Here is an 18,870-nt window from a genome sequence, read left to right on the forward strand (position 1 = left end):
TCTGCTTTCATTTACATGATGCCACTTTTAAGAAGTCTTCTCCATCACCTCCCAGACAAGCCCTAGGGCCGTGTTAGGGCATTAGGGAACATGGAGTTCATGTGGTTCATCGGTTACCAGGTTTCTTTTCTTTCCCATTACTGTTTTCCTTTGGCAGACATCGGTGGCAGGTTGTAACTTCACCATGAAGTGAGGGGGTGGCCATGGCATGTTGATCACTGAGAGCAGTATCTCCGCCGGCTTTGGGGCCGGTGGGTCCCCTTTCTGTCCCACCTCTGCTCCATTTTTGCCATTATCTGCTCGCTGCAGTGTCTCTGAGGCCATTCCCGCTGGTCACTTCCCAGGCGGTTGTGAAGGAGGAGTGAGGCAGCACAAGTTCCTAGGGCTGGAAACGGCAGCAGCTTCCCCGCTGTGTGCACTGGCCTTCAGGCACCTCCGAGCTGCTGCTTCAGCCGCCTGCACGGCCTGGCCGCGGGGCTGGCACTGGCCGCCGGGCTGGCACTGGCCGCCGGGCTGGGGCTGGCACTGGCCACGCTGCAGAGCCCTTTGCTGGGGGCAGTTTGGCTTTGGCCCTGGTTTCGAGGGGTGGCAGCATGAGCCCGGCAGCCAGCATCAAGCCTGGTATCAATTCCAAATTTGTCAAAGGGATATAATTAGTGTATCCTCCCCTATCTGCACTTCTGCTGTATTTTCTCTGTCATGTGATGGTTTGCTTTTGTGATGGGGAGGAAGGTGGGCTGGTGTTGCTGGTTCTGAGGGCTCCTCGCTCCCCTTGGCTGTGCGGGAGCCAGGTGAGGGTTGTTTCGGGGTGCTGGGGTAAACACAGAAATGGGTTTTCAGAAAATTGAAATAAGCACCGAAAAAATGGATAAAGCAGTATCTTGGTAAAAACCTGGAACCTTTTGCACCCTTTCCAGTTTCATGTCCTCATCAGGCAAGCTGTGTATTTATTGAGCACATCTCTGTGTTTTCCTGGATGTGACGGTGCAGCAGCCGGTGTTGCACTGCCACCTCTTGATAGCCGCGCAGGACAGCATGTGGCACTGCTTGCTGGCCAAAGCATCTGGTGGAGAACACTTTGAACCTGCCTTGAAAAATTATACTCATTTCACTTGGGGCAGGGTGAATAACACTTCTGAAAGACAGGCAAAACGTTAGCTTTTATTCTTTAGCTATCCAGCTACTTAACAGATGAATTTATGTGGCATCTCCACTGTTCTGCTTTGAGTGGGGAGCCTTCTTTGTATTAATAATGCATGTCTTCTGTATGTGGCAAATGACACTGATTTCTGCATTTTGGTCAATGTTTTTGGATGATGCAGCAAGATTTTAAAAATCAGTAACAGGCCTGTGAAAAATATACTATAATTTATGTGTGTCTGTAATGTATAAAGGCTTCTTTACAAGTCTTTTTAAATTTAATTACCTTTTCCTACAGAAGTTTATTCTCTGTAACAAGCAGTCCTAAATAAAGATGATTTACACCACGTATGACAACTAAACATAGCTGAATAAAAACAGTGTTTGGCCCTACACGTGTTAAGAATCAGTTGCTAATGCATGAAACGGCTAAAAATGACATTCATTACACACACTGCTCAGTAAATGAGCCCTCAAAGTATGTAGTAATTTGGCAGGTAGACCTTGTATGTCAGGCATCACTGGGGGCTGTGGATGACTGGGGTAGGGTTGATATCAATATACCTTTCTTTACAAGTTGCATTGCACTAGCTAGAAGTTATTGTACTGGAACAGTTATTTTTTCCTTTACAAATGAGAAGAATTAAGTAGCTGTCCGTTTTTGTTTATTTTCTTAAAAAAAATAAAACCATCTTCCCTCTTTCAGCAATGAGGTGTGCTTGAGCTGCCCTAAAAGCACGAGGTGTGGACACGTCAAGCATCGCATACAGCTCCACGTTTCCCATATCAGATAGCCCCAGCTCTCCCACTCTGGTCCTGCTGGCCCCAGCTGGGTCTGAGCCCTCCCTGCAGGTCTCAGACGGTGCCATTTCTCCTGGGCCCTCTCCAAACCGAGTGGGCAGTGCACGCTGCCCTCCCTCCTACCCCAGCTATGAGCTGGGTGTGTGGCTGGGGCGGGCTTGGGGATGTCTGTGTGCTCATGGACTCGCATGGGTTCGTGTGTGGTTTTGGGCAAACACACTTTTTACAATGTCCAAGTTCATCCTGTAGCCTCTCCTCTTCTTGAGGAGTGTAGCTGGGTCTTTCCTCTACACCATTATGGGACTGGTTAGGGAAGGCACCCCTTGGAGAGCTCTTCCCCCTAGTAAAATGCAAAATTTAGATGATGAGGGAGTTGTTGTTTTCTCATGGTTCCTTGAGAAGTCTGGCTAGGAAAAGATGCCTAGGAAGAATATGTATGGGCAACCTTATGATGCTGATCATAACCGTGTAGCTGTTGCTTCCTGCTGCGTTCGCTGCTTTCCCACTTTGAGCAACAGTGGCGAATGGCCTGACTATGTAGCTGCGTAGCATCAACTTCTTTATTCTGAACAAGAAAATCTGTTCTCTAGTCCTTTTAATGTCAGATCCAAGTCAGATTTTGTCAAAACAGTAGGAAAGTTGCTTGTCTTCTTAGACTCCAGTTCTGTAGAAGAAAACGACGGTGGTGGGCAGCTGGTAAAAACCTGGAAATCTGCTGATGGAAAGTGCTGGGTGTGTATTAGGAGCAGGAGATGGACTTTATTTCATATTATGTTCTGGAGCTGCTGTTTTTACTTGTTTGCTAAATGTCGTGGAAAGATCAGGATTTTCAAACGTCCAGAAGTCATGAGAATGCTCTCAAAAAGGAGGCTTGAAGTTAGGGAAAATACTGTATTCTGTCTCTTCATCTTATTTTAAAACTCTTGTTGCTTCATATTTTCAAAATTTGTCATCAAAAGTATGTATAGTTTGATACATTACTTGTCTTGCTAAATATTTACTATTAATAAAATCAAGGGGCAATTGTGTATATGTATCTATCAGTATTTTTAAAGCATTGATTGAAAGCCTAGAGAAATGTTACTAAAAATGATCTGTTTAAAGTTTGCCTCTAACGTCAAGAATTCCTTTTACAAAGCCTAGATGTATGGCTGAGATGTTTTCTAATTTTTCGTGGAAATAGCTGAACTTCCTTTGAGCAGATACAGTGTTGCAGCCCATATTGCACCTTTTTACTAGAGTAGAAGTACCTGAAAATTGAATTAGATTAGAAAGTAAAAGTGAGAACTTGCTTGCATACCACTGTGAAACCAAGTTCTCAGTCATTGTTAGCCAGGTAGAGAGAAATCCACATCTCGAAAAATGTGTTTCAGAGCAATAATGTCGATTAGATGAAACTCACTTGATTTTTCTTTTAAAACCTGTGAAATTAAGCCTTTTTAGTACTTGTATTAAGCCGCGTAGTTCTCCAGTCCATACCAATTTTCATCATTTGAGAAACCGGCCCTTCAATATTTAACTTACTGACCTTTATGTTGTGGTGAGATAAATGATTTTTTTAATGACTGCGGTAGACTTATTTTCATTATAAAGTAAAACCATTGTCTATACTGCCAGGGAGCTACTTACTTTATAAGTATAGTATTTGTTGAGAAATACGTATTAGGTACCACAAATTTTGAATTGACCTACTTTTTTATTTTCAGGGTTGTGTCCTTTGTTGTGACCTCATGGTTTAACTGGGAATAAAGATGAGTATAAGCAGTGATGAGGTTAACTTCCTGGTATATAGATACTTGCAAGAGTCAGGTGAGTTTTTACAATTCTGGTTGCTAAATAATGCATAATTTATTTGGTATTCACCTGCAACTGGCTTTAGCAAATTTAATTGTTTTGCCAGTAGGCGTGTGCTTCTGTCTGAACTGTTTCTTGGTGTTTCTTCTCAACAAGAGAACAAATTCCTGCCAAGTTACCTTCTGTAACTTTAATCAGACTTAGTCATTTGGCTCTTCAGATGGCAGTTAACCAGCCAAGGGCTCACTTGATTGCTAGAAATGCTTTTTCCTGGAGATCACTTATCTACAGGGTGATGATGACACTTTGCACCGTTTTCTTTGGGGCTACTTGAAGAAGAAAAAAGGATGACCACCAAAATACTGGTTTTTCCTGTTCTGTCTTGGAGTGATGGTGCTCCTGCAAGCTCGGTTCATTGCCTGAACGTGACTGGGAGGGAAGGTGGTGCTGTATTTCAAAGGAAGAAGTGGCAAGTGTGACCATATGACTTCTATAATTTGAATCTAAATACAGATGAACAGATACTTTTACAAGAATAACTCCTTATTTGAGAACAAGGGTTCTCAAAAGCCTCCCTTCCTGCAGGACACTTTCTTGAAGGATTTTGTCCTTTGATGTCAGGCTAGCCAAAGCCTACTGCTTCTTAAGAGTAAGAGCAAAAGGCAGTTCAATATGGTCAAACTTGAAAAGAAGCCTTTCTCCCATCATATTTGTCCAAACTGACTGTGTCTGTAAAGCACAAGCAGGAATGTAGTAGTGTTCCCTTGGACAGTTGATTGGTAAAGCTTCCCAAACCCAGCTGGATCAGCTGTTTGAGTTTGTGTTGCATGTTGGGGTGGCTGCAGGGGGCTTTGTTCTTGAAGCTGTGTAAGAGACAACATTACCTTTTACTTACAGCTATGATATTGAATGCTTAAAGCAGCCTACATTTAGAACAGGTAGATTTGACTGGAAATCGGGGCATGCCCCAGTAAATGAACAAGTGATGATTGTCAGCTGGCAGGAGGGAATATGATCTTAGCAACACATAAAAGAAGTCTGCATATCAAAGCAAAAATAAACTCCAGTCTTAAGGTAACAGTGTAAGGGATCAGCTTTAATGTGTGTGCTGCATTGCCGTTTCAACATCTACTGATTCTTAGTTTTCTTTAGTGATTGCTGATGTGGGGGTGGTGTCTAGCTTCTTGAAAAAGCATTTGACCAATGTAATATCTGCCCCACTGCTTAGGTGATTGCTCATGGACTTCTCAAATTCAGACAAAGAAGCACCAGAAGCAATGGTGGATGTCAGAGTTTTTCAGTCTGTGCTTGTCAGAAGAAAGCAGAAACTTACTGTTCTGCCTGAATTTACAGAAAAGTATTGCACATTCTTATTCCAGTTGCAGATTGCTTTTGTCGCAGAAACCAAACTTACATAATGGCTTTATAGTCGTTTGAAAGTTTGCAGGCAGCTTTTTAGTTACCAGGGGAGAGGGGAGGAAGTACTTTAAGAAAAAATTATATGACAATAAAGTTAATTTGCTGAAACAACAATTTTTATCTAGGTTAAATTCACCTTTTCAAGGTGATCAAATAAATAGCAAGCAACAGTGTGGTCTTAATGCTAACAGTCTTAATCAGTGCACAATACTGATGTAGTTCTGAATGCCAAAACATACGCAACTATGACAGCACTGTACCATGAAGTGAATTCTGTTCTACATATAGATCCATTTCACTTTCATGGGTAGCAAATAGGTGAGTAAAAATAACAAGTGAGTCTTGGTGTTTTGGAGATACATATTTTATTAAATACTATATATGATACAATGCATGTATCATTTGAGAATATATAAATATATGTAAATGCTATTGCAAATTGTATGGTTTATGTTTTTATATTTACTCATGCACAAATGTCTTGCCAGTGATACTGTAATTAATATTTGGTGTGTTTATATATAAACTTTGTTTTTCTCTTCTTTTATACATTTAAACGAGAAACATGAGGGAAACAACAGAGGTGTGTTGACGAGGTTTTTTTTGTAGTTCATGAGCATGCTGTAAGTTTGCATAATTTGCTTAGGTTTGTAAACAGAAGATCCTACAGTGGTATGGCAAGTAGCGTTGTCTATCTATAAATCAATTCTGATGTCTTTGCCTTGTCTTTAGGGTTTTCCCATTCAGCATTTACCTTTGGTATAGAGAGCCATATCAGCCAGTCTAATATAAATGGTGCTCTGGTGCCACCAGCTGCTTTGATTTCCATCATCCAGAAAGGTCTGCAGTATGTAGAGGCAGAAGTCAGTATTAATGAGGTAAGGAGGCTTTGCCTGCAGGAGCATTATGTCCTTGCTTGCAGTAAGTTTGAATGTTAGTATTTTTTCTTAACTTTCTTGTATCCTATTTATTTACTTTTACTTCAGATTCCTTACTGCTGGTGTTCACCATGACTCCAGTGGTGGAACCAGAATGGAGTGACATAACTGGGTAGGGGTTCTGCCCAGTGCAGCCACACAACACCAGGCATGGTGTTCTGGCTCATTGCTTAAAGGTCCGTTGTCTGTAGAGTTTTTACCCTAATATAATGTTGTAGTAAATCCAGACAAGTGCAATAAGATAATCATTGAGACAAGTAACCTCTTAATTTTTATTTTCGTAGACTAGGGAGGTGGGAGAGCACTATCTATGCAGCTCTCATTTTGGTGATTTGTTGTCATAATGAAGTAATGAGAGCCCAAAGGCAAGGTTTCCAAATAGAGCAAGGGTTTCAGTTTCTGGCAGGAAGGATGGAGGTATATGCCAGTTTGCTTTTCACCTCTACTGGCTAATTCATCTTGAGCAGGATCTATTAAATTTGATGTTTAAATGGTTATTCCAGCAGTACAAAAAGCTATGTATCTTCCTGCCTGATGCTGGAGATACTCACCCTCAATTTCCATTCTCATTTATGCCTGGAAGGTTAGCAGCCTTTGTATGTGTCAGTTATATCACAGAAGGAAACTTCTTTTCACTAATTCTGCTCTTTCCATTCTCCCTTATGTCTGCTCTTTATGTGTAGTTTTCATAGTCCAAGTAAAGCAAATCCATTCCCTTAGGAGGCCTCAGAAAAATAAAGCAAGTGATTAGAATAGAAGGAGACCCTATATTTATTGCAAGGAATCCTTCTAGCTCCTAAAAATAGATCCTTACAAAGCCGTAGCATATGTACAAGGGTATTTTTAACTATGTCTTGTCCATTTCAGGATAAAATTCTTCCTTGTTGTTTGAAAGCACGCCAGCACTGTTTAAAAAAGGAAGAAAACTAGTCAACTCTCCGGATAATATGTTTATGGAAAGTATTAGTCTAATAAGATAGAATAACTTCACAAGCCAGTGACCTGACTTGCAGTGTTAGCAGCTCTTCAAACAAACCATTAGATTTTGTTGCAGCCACTCATGTTTGAAATCATATTCATAGATAGCTTACAGAATTTTTTACTTTAGCAGACGATTTAGCAAATTCAAAGCATGTAACTTTTGATTCCAGAAGCACTGCCAGAGGTTTGCGGTGGCTTTTTCTGCATATTTATGGTGGCCACTGAACTTTAGACTAAAATTCCAATCCTAACCACAACAATGATGAGATACCACTTCCAGCACCATTTGTAAACTGTTTTATTATATTAAACCAAAACTTGTGCTGTAGTTTTTTGTGGAATTTTTGCCCATAATGTTAATTTGTACTTGGTGTTGTCTTTTTTTGTTTTCTCCCTCTGCTGTAATTTAGGATGGTACCTTGTTTGATGGTAGGCCGATAGAGTCTCTCTCACTGATAGATGCAGTAATGCCTGATGTGGTACAGACCAGACAACAGGCCTACAGAGATAAACTTGCACAACAGCAGGCAGCAGCTGCTGCAGCTGCGGCCGCGACTAACCAACAGGGATCAGCGAAAAATGGAGAAAATACTGCAAATGGAGAAGAGAACGGAGCACATACTATAGCAAGTAAGTTGAGACAGAAATGATCTTAACTTATTTCCTCATCATCTGTCATAGTACGAGCTTGTAGGTAGTGAGGTGGTTGTGTAGAGGTACTGGTAACCCTTCAGCTTGCAGGGAACACGTTTGTCACGGGCGATACTTTTAATAGATTGCGTCTCACCTTTGACTGTTCCAGGTTAGATATCTGGAATTGCAGGAAGAAATGCAAACTTCTGAATTCATTAATTCACAATATTCCATTGACCAGTCTCACCTCCAGTACTGCTCCTTTCTTACCGTCTGAAGGTTTTTCACAGCATCCTCTGAGAACTCTTGCATAAAGAGAAAGCAAAAAAATCTTTAATTATTGCATCTCCTCTCAGTTTTGGCCCCTGTACGAGCAATAAGAAGAGGAGTCTGCTAATCCACAGGTGGTTAAAACTGAGCATTGCTTGTGAAGCTCTGCAAACTACTTTTGGCAGGTTCTGCTAACCCCATGAACTGGGGAGCTGTAACCAGTGCTCTGTAGGACAGACTTCCTTGTCATGCTGAGACCATCACGGTTGCTGAGACAAATCCTGTATAATTTGTGTCCTCTATCAATATCAGTTTTCGTGATTTGATATCCAGAATGATTCGATGCAACTTTGTGCAGGTTTGGATTATTCAATGGTTCCATTTTAGTTGTGACTGGTGAAACAAGTGAGTTTCATTTGTTATCGCTGGTCAAAGGAACATACCTTACAGTCAGGCTTAGTACAGGAAAGTTCAGATCAGGCATTAAAATTTCATTTTGAAAATGCTGTTCTGGAAGTCTGAATTACACAGTTGAGAGGGGGAGTTACAGCTTTTGCTGTAAAAACACCTGAATAAAAGACATTTTTGAGAGAGTATTCATATCAAGCCATGTACAATTTTTGCATTTTACAGCTGGATTTTACTAGGGGTTTTTTGTGTTACTATATATGACAAATAAACTGGAGATATAATTATTGGATTAAACAAATAAACTCTCTACTTCAATGCTTTCATGTAAAAATCTCAAAATATATCCTTGTTAACTGTGAACTAGATAGAGTAAGTGTAAAATCAGCCACTGTTAAATGTGATCTATCAGCAACCCCTACTGGCTGGAACGCCAAATTATACTAGCGTTGATTCATTAAATGGAAGCAATGTTTTATATGGTGCTCTTTCTTAAAAATATGCATGTTCTAATAGCCTCTTCTGTTTTCTCACACATACAAACAGTGACAGAAACCCTTGCTGTTAAATTAAGCAATAGATGGGAAATGGTTTGTTTAACCACAGTTAAAAAAAACGAAGCAGGTGAACTTTTCATGTTCTGCATATACACTCAGTGTGAATTTATTTTTAATAATAGAAAATGATTGATGGCAGTTGCCAAGAAAACTGTTTTGTCACTTGAATTACCCCCAGTATTTTTTACAGAACAGTACGGATTCAGTATCGCTTCCACACAGAAAGCTATGTATTGCCACAATTCCACGGTAGTTGCCGATGCAGTTTAAAAAGTTCTGTTATCACCAAATGTTATTATATTAATTAAAACCATTTTGTAAATAAAATGCCTGAGATGTAAGTTTAAAACCTGTTTGACTGCAATTGGTGAAAAGAGAGTCTTTTTGGAAAGGAATGTATCATAGATGTATTTTTAAGGCACAAGATAGACTAGTAACATATTGTCCTGTGCAGTATTGTGCCTGAAAAACTATGAGTACTTTTAAATCAACGTTTATTTTTTGACTTAGCAGGAATTTAACTTTTGGCCCCAATTTTGAAGTTTCAAAATTAAATCTATTTGGATGCTGAACTTTAGAAGGGCTAAGAGCTTTCTCACATTTTTGCAACTCCCCATCTGTTTATAGTACTTTATTTTTCCAGTTCCAATTTATGAGGGAACATAACAGCTTTTTGTCAAACTTTGATCCACGTAAACTGTGAATTAGTTGCTATGCTTATCCCAGACGAACGTGAGCCATACAGTAGTTACAATGTATTGTCCCAAAATATTAAAATCCACCTCTCTCTACTGTTGTTTCCCATAATGCAGATAATCACACAGATATGATGGAAGTAGATGGAGATGTTGAAATCCCTCCCAACAAGGCAGTGGTGCTGCGTGGCCATGAATCCGAAGTATTCATCTGTGCCTGGAATCCCGTTAGTGACCTTTTGGCCTCAGGGTATGTGCATGAACTATGTATGCACGTAATATTGATGCCCACTGGCATACGTCTGTACGCTGATGGTAACAAGTTAAAATAATAGCTGCCCCAGCATCTTCAACATCAGGTGCCGCAATGTTTGCTGTTTTGAAAGGAATACTTTTTAAAATGGAAGTAATTGGGAGAAGGAGTTACATTCTTATCAACTGTTCCATAGATCTGGAGATTCAACAGCACGGATATGGAACCTCAGTGAAAACAGCACGAGCGGCTCTACACAGCTGGTACTTCGACACTGTATACGAGAAGGCGGGCAGGATGTACCCAGCAACAAAGATGTGACGTCACTGGATTGGAATGTAAGTAGAAATGGCGAGGCTTAAACTATCAGAGAAAGCTGTACCTATAATTTTGCATAGTCAAATTTAAGTGACAGCAACCGAGCCTCCTCTGCTGTGGCTCCTGAAATATTTCTGGGTTTAGCTTGCATTGTGATTTCTTGTGTTGTGCTACAGGGACTTCTTTTTACTGAGTTGTAGTCAATGGAATAAATATCATAATCTTATGCAGATGTATTCTACCTGAAATTTGCTTTTTGCTCTTTAGCTTTGAGTTATACAGTAAAAAAAAATAAAAATAATAACCTTTTTGCTGGCAGAGCGAAGGTACACTTCTAGCAACTGGGTCTTACGATGGCTTTGCAAGGATATGGACTAAAGATGGTAAGTGAAATACTTCTAATTTCCAGTATATTTTCCTGTATTGTGGCTCACAGCATAGTTTTTTATTTTTTTTAATGTATTTTATATCAATATAAATTTTCAGGTAATCTTGCCAGCACCTTAGGGCAACATAAAGGTCCTATATTTGCGTTAAAATGGAACAAGAAAGGAAACTTCATTTTAAGTGCAGGAGTGGACAAGGTGAGATAATCTTTGGTAAAATTAAAATTCTTTCCTTCACCGTTGTAATCTAATTAAAAGCATAATAGCAAAGCTATAGAAAGTAAGTAAATTAAAGTCATGGGATGTAAATATGTACTTACAAAGAACTTGTTATGCTAACTATGTTTCCTTGTATTTTATAGTAGTTTATTGAGATATTTATTAGGTTTCAGTGTCCCTGGATCTCATCCCAGTTAGGTTAGTGTAAGTTGGAAAGTAAGTGCATTGAACACTGGAGCACTAAACCTTTGTAAAACCAAATCACCTAAAATGTAGTAAAGCACTTTGTATAAAGCCTCAGAAAAAAATCACACTGGAGGAGTAGGTTCAGGCTGATTTGGATATCAGTCAAGCCTGGGAATGATTAAAAAGGTTAGAGCTGGAACCTAAGAAAAGTCAATATATTTGACTGGGGAGGTGCCAGTTGTGTAAGGCCATGGAGCTCCTTGTTTAACTGTGTTTTATTTCACATCTCTAAACAAACTTAAAGACTCACAGGTCTTTAAATTCAAAGGTGTTGTTAGTGTGAGGGATTTTATGAATGGTAGGAAGGGCATGTGGTGATGAAGAGTAGACTTAAGATGAATTCAAAGAATAGACATTCAAAGAATGAGAAGAGTGTAGTTTTTTCTCCGTAACTGATTCAAGGTGCAGAAGTAAACACATGCTTTCTCTTAATGAGACTGGCAAATGGCAAGCCTAGTAAGACCACAGGCCCACAATACTTAAAACTGGCAGTGTCACTGTAAAGTAGTGTATTTTCTCCTTTATTTTTTTTTCTGCACACACTTAACCTGCTTAGCTTTAGTGCCCAGCTTTATAAATCCTTGTGCTGGCACAAAGGAAGGAAAAGTGAATGTCTCCAAGCATGGAAAGGATGTGTTTCTTTTTTTGGCAGCTGTGATGCCTTATGCCACTTTTTAAGTCTTTGTGGAGGTACAGCTTTAATTTGCAGAAAAATATTCGGGAGGAGACAGAAGCCTTGTTTCAATCAATAAAGCTCCTTGGACAAAGCAGTTGAGATTGTGCTTTGAAAAAAATACTCTGCATTAGCAGAAAGATTGGCTTGACCTTGTGCAGCTTTTCCATAAATAATTTGTCCGGTCAGTTCACGCTTCCACTGAATTCAGTGTAAAAATTTTCATTGATCGTTGAGGTAGGTCAGGAATACTTGCATATAATAAAGTGATTATAAAAATACTAATTTTGTCATGTAAAGGTTTATTTCATCAGAGGGATATCAGAAGTATTGGCAGAGAACAACTCAGAACAAAATTACACCCTTAAATCAAATCTTTCAGATTCTTAAGTGAGACTAATTGGTTATATAAAGATCTCCTTAGGGACAAATGAGTATTTGAAATTAAAATTTGAATATACAAGTACTTGAAATTAACATAGGTGTGTGAAGTGGATTACAAGAATATAAATAGGACTAAGGAGATAAACCTATTTAATTTTGTTTATTTAAAAAAAAAAGCCCATAACCCCCCTGCTTCCCTCCGGACCCCAAAAACCTTTCTAATATTGCAGCATATTAAGGTTTTATACTTTTGTCTGTACATCTACTACCATTTCCTTTAGTACTGGATAAAACATTAGGAATATATAATTGGGAGCAGGTTTGGGCAATGGGGAATAGTCTGGGTAGTCTGATACATGTGAATGATGGTAGTTGTGGGGAAGTCAACAATTTGTGTAAGTTTGTTTATTGTTTACGTATCTGTTTAATACAGACCACAATTATTTGGGATGCCCACACTGGTGAAGCCAAGCAGCAGTTTCCTTTTCATTCAGGTAAGTCTTGGTTTTGATCATTCAGGATTGTCATCTGAAAAGATGAAAAAAATGTTATTTAAAAAGCTGAAGTTCATGGTGATTATTTACAGCATTTTAAAATCTTACAGTCAGTCTTTGGATACTGACTCCCATATTTGTAGTCTTTAAGAATTTTGAGAATGTAAACATAGATAGAATTGTTCTGATTCTGTAACTTTATAGCTCACAATTTTATTGCTGTTCTGTGAAAGTCATAAGAGATAATCCAAATATTACCGACTTTCTGTAGTACAGTGGCAGACCCATCAACTGGGTGGGCCACGAAGGATTTGTGTTTATCAGCTAAGGACTGCATTTGTCATCTTCCTGCTACAGTAATGCCAGCTCCACATCCCATTGTTCTGCGCTGCCTGCTGGGCTGTCCCCAATTTGTTTGGCCACAAACCAGCTGAAAGGCTGTTCACTGGCCAGCTGGGATGAGAGTGCAGCCTCTCAGGAGGTCAGACAAATTTCTTTGTGGGCTGCATGCTGTGCAAGCCTGCCAGAATCAGCTGGAAGATAGAATAGAGAGGATGACGAACATGTCATTGAAGGGCCTTTAAGAAATGTGTCTCGTTTCCACTTTTTATTCTGTTCGCACTACGTTTTCAGTGGCATGACAACAATCAGAAACATCAGTTCTTGATTTACTCCAAGCAATTCTGTGTGCTATCTGCAATAAATATCTTGGCTTGATCAAATGGAATATGTCGCCCATGATTAAGCTTCAAGTTAACACACCTTATAATGCTGGAATTAAGAAAGGAAATAAATCATTACCTTTCACTGACTGCCATCTATCAGCACAAGCATGGACTGTTAGTGGAGATGAGCTCATGCATGACGATGTGTTAAGTTGTGGGAACCTGTTCCTTGTGCAGACTCTTGAGATTTATTTACAGATGACTTAACTACAGCTTGTTGTCCTGCTGTACTCTCTTCTGTCTAACTGTTTCATTTCAGATATGTTCCATATTTTTATGTCTTCTATTAAATTTCATTTCTTTTGTGCAAGACTGGTTCTGGCTGCATTTCTCATTGTTCATAGTGTTTGGTTGTCTTCAGAACTGCTATAAAATTAATGGTTGCTTCTTGTTGTTCTAATGGCACTTGTTCTCAGGTGGTGCATGCTAAATATTCAAACTCCTGCAGAATACATATCATAGTTTTAAATATCTTTCTTTTTCTTTTAGCACCAGCATTAGATGTTGACTGGCAGAGTAACAACACATTTGCCTCTTGCAGTACAGACATGTGTATTCATGTCTGTAAACTAGGACAAGATAGGCCCATCAAAACCTTCCAGGGTCACACAGTAAGTACTGGAAAAGTGGGGTTTGCTCTGATATTTTTAGTAACGAGAGATTGGGGGCCCAGTACGCTTACCAGTATACAGCACTCGTGTAATGGTTAGACTCTGGCAACAGGCAATAGACAGACATCTGCAGGTAGTTGTAGTTAAGGTCATATGGTACTGCAGTCTCTTGTCATCGTCAGAACAGTTCTCACTCCCATGTGCAGCTTTTTTTACCAGTGCCAGGATCGCATAGCAAAACTGAGCTTTAGAAGAAGAAACAGGGTAACTTTAAGACTTTGCTGTGCACAGCCTGTGTTGTGTAAGAGCATGCATGGGGAAACGTGATGAAGAGGTAGCAAAGAGTTGTTACTAAAGGCAAAGCTAGGAATGAAAATTTAATGTTAAAATACTGACAATTACACAAATACTCACCACTGCTGTCCACCTTTATCTTTCGTAAGCTGTCATTTGTAGTGGAAGTGAAGACTCCAACTTATTCTCACTGTTCAATTTTAGAATGAAGTAAACGCAATCAAATGGGATCCAACTGGTAATCTTCTGGCATCCTGCTCTGATGATATGACTCTAAAGGTAATGGGAGTTCTGGTACTGGCTCTTGTCTCTGAGGACTGTGGAGTGCACACTGTTAGCTCGGGCAATCCAGCAGTATGGCTGTACTTGCCGTGTCGGCTAATATTAGTTCTTTTTTAATATAACAAGATTAGGCAATCCTAGCAAATCCTTGTTAATCAGAGCCAAGCTTTGTTCCAGGGAACTTGTTACAGGCTGCCACCCTGAGACTTGGAGCATGATTTATTAGGTGCTTTTAGCTGTTTACAGAATCAGGTCATTAATCATTAAGCTGTCACACTTGATGTTTGCTTTTGGTTAAAAGGAAGAGTTGGAATGCATGTTGTGTAACACATACAAGAATGGGTGACTAGCTACTTTGCTGGTGTTCTTCTGTATCCCCCTTCTTTCTAGTTCAAACCTTTGGCATATTGTTTCTTAAGAGAGTGTGTGTACTCCCTGGTTTTTACAGTTCATCAGGAGTTGTTCTACAGTTTTCAATTGCACCTACAATATTTTCCTCCACATAATTCATAGCAACGTGCTTTCTTGCAGAACTGGGGCAAAACTGTGAATGCAGAGGGTACTGTAATTTACACGTATGACTTCAGGGCACACTAGAGATCCATACAAAAGTACCATCAGGTTAGATGCAGTAGAAGAAATGAGGTTGTTCTTGCCTGATAGGCCTGTGCTGTTTCCATGGTACTGATGCTTTTCCATTACTCCCACACTGCTTTATATTTTGTGGGTGTTACAGCACTATGTTTGGTAGAGTTTCAGGATATGGGGCTTTTATGTTGACAGTGCTGTCCTACTAGTAGCCCTTGGGACAGTTGTTTCCATCTAGCTCACCATTGTTTAATCAGAGACAGGGAATGGCTGAATGACCAGCCAGATACTCCCTCCCCTGCTGGCACACAGTCAGGCTCTCGCAGTGGAAATCACCTTATCTAAATATAAATATTTAAGCATTTAAGCCTTTGCTCTAAAGGTAGATGTCTAGACATCTTTAGTCAACGGAATGTCTAGCACCACTGAGGAGCAATTCATCCTTTCCTAAGTTAAGCATCTGAGTGTGATGAGTAAACCCCTGAGAGCATCAGCTCTTCTGCATTGGCAATGGGTGGAGTCACAATAGCCAGCTTAAGCTAGGTATTTAATACTTAGCTGAAACGCAGGTAAAATGAATTCAAATCTAGAGCTCAAGCTGTTGCTGCTGTCTCTCAGTGAGTAACTCGGAACATGTCATGGTTTGTGGGCTCAGGCATTCAACTTCTTGGTTGCTGTTTTGAATTCAGCCCAGCCTGGGAAGTATTTTTTCATTTTGTTTTGGATTAACTGGAAGACCATTTGCTTGTAGCTAAGTCTGTGTCACTAATCGCTTGTGGTTCACTTACTTTTCAATGGCAGTAGGAATGAATGTCAGGTTTTGATGCATATAGAGGATGCCTAGTGATTCATTTATTTATTAATGTATTTATTGTTCTCTTATGATGCCAACTTGGTGTTTTCTAGAGCAGCTAATATGGACTCCTTTCATCTATACTAGTTTTGGGAAGAGAAGCTATATTTTGATCTGATCAATTTAAAGTGGAAATACAATTTAAATTCTGTTTGCACATTGAAAATTGATTTTCCCTTCAGTGAGGCAACAGTTCTGAAAAGCGTCATTCATTTAAATGTACACCTCAATTGCATCTTAAATACAGTTGGGCTTAAACAAACATGCTCTTGTTAGGTTTTTCTAACAAAAGGTGAGCTAAAAGCACTACTGAAACAGATAACCTCAAAAAAAGCGCATTCAGATGATCAGCTACCATATCAACTTTGCATTTAGGAGAAGGTATAAAAGCCTTCCAAAATCCTTTCTGTAGTAGCAATGTAAACTCTTTAATAGAAGAAAGTTAATCTGTTTGTTGCAGGTTATCATGCAGGACTTGGAGTCCTAAGGAACAGCGTGACATACTGAACAAAACCATGGCAATGCAAATCCTAATAAGCCAGGAAAATGCCATAATGTTTTTTGTAGCACACATCTATGGCTTTGTATGAAAACAGAAGATTTCTCTACTATCGCTTTATTTCGCTCAGTCTGTGTAGCAAGAAGTTCATTTAAAAATAGGACTGTGATATTTTGTCAACTCAGACATGAACATATACATATTGCTCTTCTCATTTTAGCATCTGTTCTCATCCCTGCACTTTTCAAGGGGCTTGTAGTTAACACATGCAGATTGGTTTCTATAGGTAGTACCTTTATTACTCATTAATCCCGTTAGGTACTTAGAATTCAGAGAATGGAAGGTACTGGAATAATATTTCTATAATTAGTCTAGAAACCCAGCAGCCATAGCAAATGTTCTGAGTGGACTAAAAGGTGGCAACCAGGCTGCAAATGACAAAGAACAAATAAATAAAGTGTATTTTAGTACAATATTGTGCTAAATGTCTTTGTTTTCTTCGTTTTTTATCATAGATCTGGAGTATGAAACAAGACAGTTGTGTCCATGATTTGCAAGCACACAACAAAGAAATTTATACTATCAAATGGAGTCCTACAGGACCAGGAACAAATAATCCGAATGCCAATCTTATGTTAGCAAGGTACTATTTAATCCTATCTTGAAATGCCTGTTAAGCATTATTTTTACTTCACTCTTTATATATGAAGGTTCCCAGAATGTTTTGAAGTATGTAGGGTACTTTATCATATTGTGTTTATATTAGTAACAGAAATACATCAAATTGAGATGTAATTAATCTGTGTTTTTTCTTTGACAGTGCATCCTTTGATTCTACTGTTAGGTTATGGGATGTAGACAGAGGAATTTGTATTCATACTCTGACAAAGCATCAAGAACCTGTGTACAGTGTAGCTTTCAGTCCTGATGGCAGGTACCTGGCCAGTGGCTCCTTTGATAAATGTGTACACATTTGGAATACCCAGGTATAGCTCTTCTGTCTGTTTAGATATTTGTGTTTTGGTCTTTTTCATCAGCACCCTTCCAACCTTTGCTGTTCCATCATGTTTCAGCCACAAGGAGCTTTGCCATTCCTAATACGCTGATTCACTTTCTCTTTGTTCTAAGGTTACTTGTTAATGGATGTCCCTTTAATTTCTCTTTTTGAGTGCTTGGCTATGGTGAAGTAATAATTGTCTTTGCATTCTCTTTAGTTAGCCCCCACCCCCCAAAAAAATATCACCAAACCCCAACCAACCAAAAAAAAAACAACTGAAAAAAACCAACAACAATGAAACACATTCAACAAAGTGTCTCCCATACCATGTTGCATTCAAAATGCTTTTGTTAACTCTGAACTTACTCCTGGTAAAACAGTTTGCTTTGAAAAATGATGGCTGGATGCAGACATACAAATCTGCTGTCTGTTTCATTGAATTTCACTGAAAAATGAGAATGTAAAGTGAGAGAAGACAATGATGACGATATTTCTATATAACTTTCTAAGAGGTGAACTATTACTTGTATTTCTGGCAAATAATGGGTGGATTGCAAATGAAAGGATCTTGTTGTTGGGCAAGATGTGAACTCTGGCTACTGGGAATTGGATATTAATTTTTGAAAGGCTCATTTTAGTAATTGGAAGTAGTAGTGACCACCAGTTTTGCCTGTCAAACACGAGATCAAGATGTGATGACTGTGTTTGTCATGTCCTTTGACACAGCGCTGAGGTTGTTCACAGTCTCGATCTGGACCATTTCCTCTGAGAATTTCAGCTTTTAAAGGCAGTGGGGAAGTTTCACATGAAGCACAAATTTTACTTGTTTGCTTGCATTTTGTTATTTTAATTACATGTTTTGTCCCTCTTTAGACAGGTGCCCTAGTTCACAGTTATCGGGGAACAGGAGGGATTTTTGAGGTTTGCTGGAATGCAGCAGGAGACAAAGTTGGAGCAAGTGCTTCAGATGGTTCAGTAAGTGCTGCTTGACTTGGTTGACTTTCTAACAAGAAGCATCTTCTGGAACTTTTTTGACTAACAGTGGAGACAAAATTTCCTTCTGTACCTGAAGTTTGAATTACAGCCAGCTCACCTGTAGATTTTTGTCACCTGTAGTCTTTGTTCTAGCTTAATGCATTACTGTTCTAAACCCTCCAAAAATCTCAGGAGGTGAAGTTGCCTCTAATTTAGATTTTCTGTCCCTACTGGGACTTACTGTGGAAATTCATTGTAGTCTGGAAACAAGATCATTTTCGCCTCTTTGCCCTTTTTGAGTGAAAATGTTTAGTAGAGGTGGTAGGTGATATTATTATAAAGTGTGATAATAGTGAAATACCTTCTGCACTGCATTCAGCAGAAAGTACAGTACAGCAAAACAAAGTACAATTATCTGAATGCTTGCAATTGAAAAG

The 18,870-nt window shown here is 39.2% G+C and overlaps 1 protein-coding gene and 1 long non-coding RNA gene across 8 annotated transcripts in view; one reads left to right on the forward strand and one right to left on the reverse strand.

Annotated features, from left to right (window-relative positions):
• The window catches only part of TBL1XR1 (TBL1X receptor 1), a 117,877-nt gene that overhangs the window by 92,247 nt on the left and 6,760 nt on the right, over positions 1–18,870 (forward strand). For 4 of the 7 annotated variants that reach the window (XM_037406828.1, XM_037406829.1, XM_037406830.1 and 1 more), the window contains 13 exons: positions 3,648–3,750; positions 5,887–6,032; positions 7,484–7,703; positions 9,754–9,886; positions 10,086–10,227; positions 10,527–10,590; positions 10,694–10,791; positions 12,549–12,609; positions 13,824–13,945; positions 14,444–14,518; positions 16,977–17,104; positions 17,282–17,447; positions 18,332–18,433. In XM_037406828.1, coding sequence (XP_037262725.1) covers positions 3,693–3,750; positions 5,887–6,032; positions 7,484–7,703; positions 9,754–9,886; positions 10,086–10,227; positions 10,527–10,590; positions 10,694–10,791; positions 12,549–12,609; positions 13,824–13,945; positions 14,444–14,518; positions 16,977–17,104; positions 17,282–17,447; positions 18,332–18,433 — 1,515 coding nt within the window. In that variant the 5' untranslated portion in view covers positions 3,648–3,692. Of the gene's footprint in view, positions 1–3,647; positions 3,751–5,886; positions 6,033–7,483; positions 7,704–9,753; positions 9,887–10,085; positions 10,228–10,526; positions 10,591–10,693; positions 10,792–12,548; positions 12,610–13,823; positions 13,946–14,443; positions 14,519–16,976; positions 17,105–17,281; positions 17,454–18,331; positions 18,434–18,870 lie in introns of those variants that run through there. The other 3 variants (XM_037406834.1, XM_037406835.1, XM_037406833.1) reach the window with 2 other exon arrangements.
• On the reverse strand, positions 12,506–14,468 carry LOC119156678. The gene is made up of 3 exons (XR_005107261.1): positions 14,360–14,468; positions 14,017–14,190; positions 12,506–12,643 (listed from the first exon to the last, which is right to left on the reverse strand). It is a non-coding gene; the product is annotated as an uncharacterized LOC119156678 (long non-coding RNA).

This window comes from Falco rusticolus, chromosome 13 (assembly GCF_015220075.1).
Source record: "Falco rusticolus isolate bFalRus1 chromosome 13, bFalRus1.pri, whole genome shotgun sequence".
In the NCBI taxonomy this organism is placed as follows: Eukaryota; Metazoa; Chordata; class Aves; order Falconiformes; family Falconidae; genus Falco; species Falco rusticolus.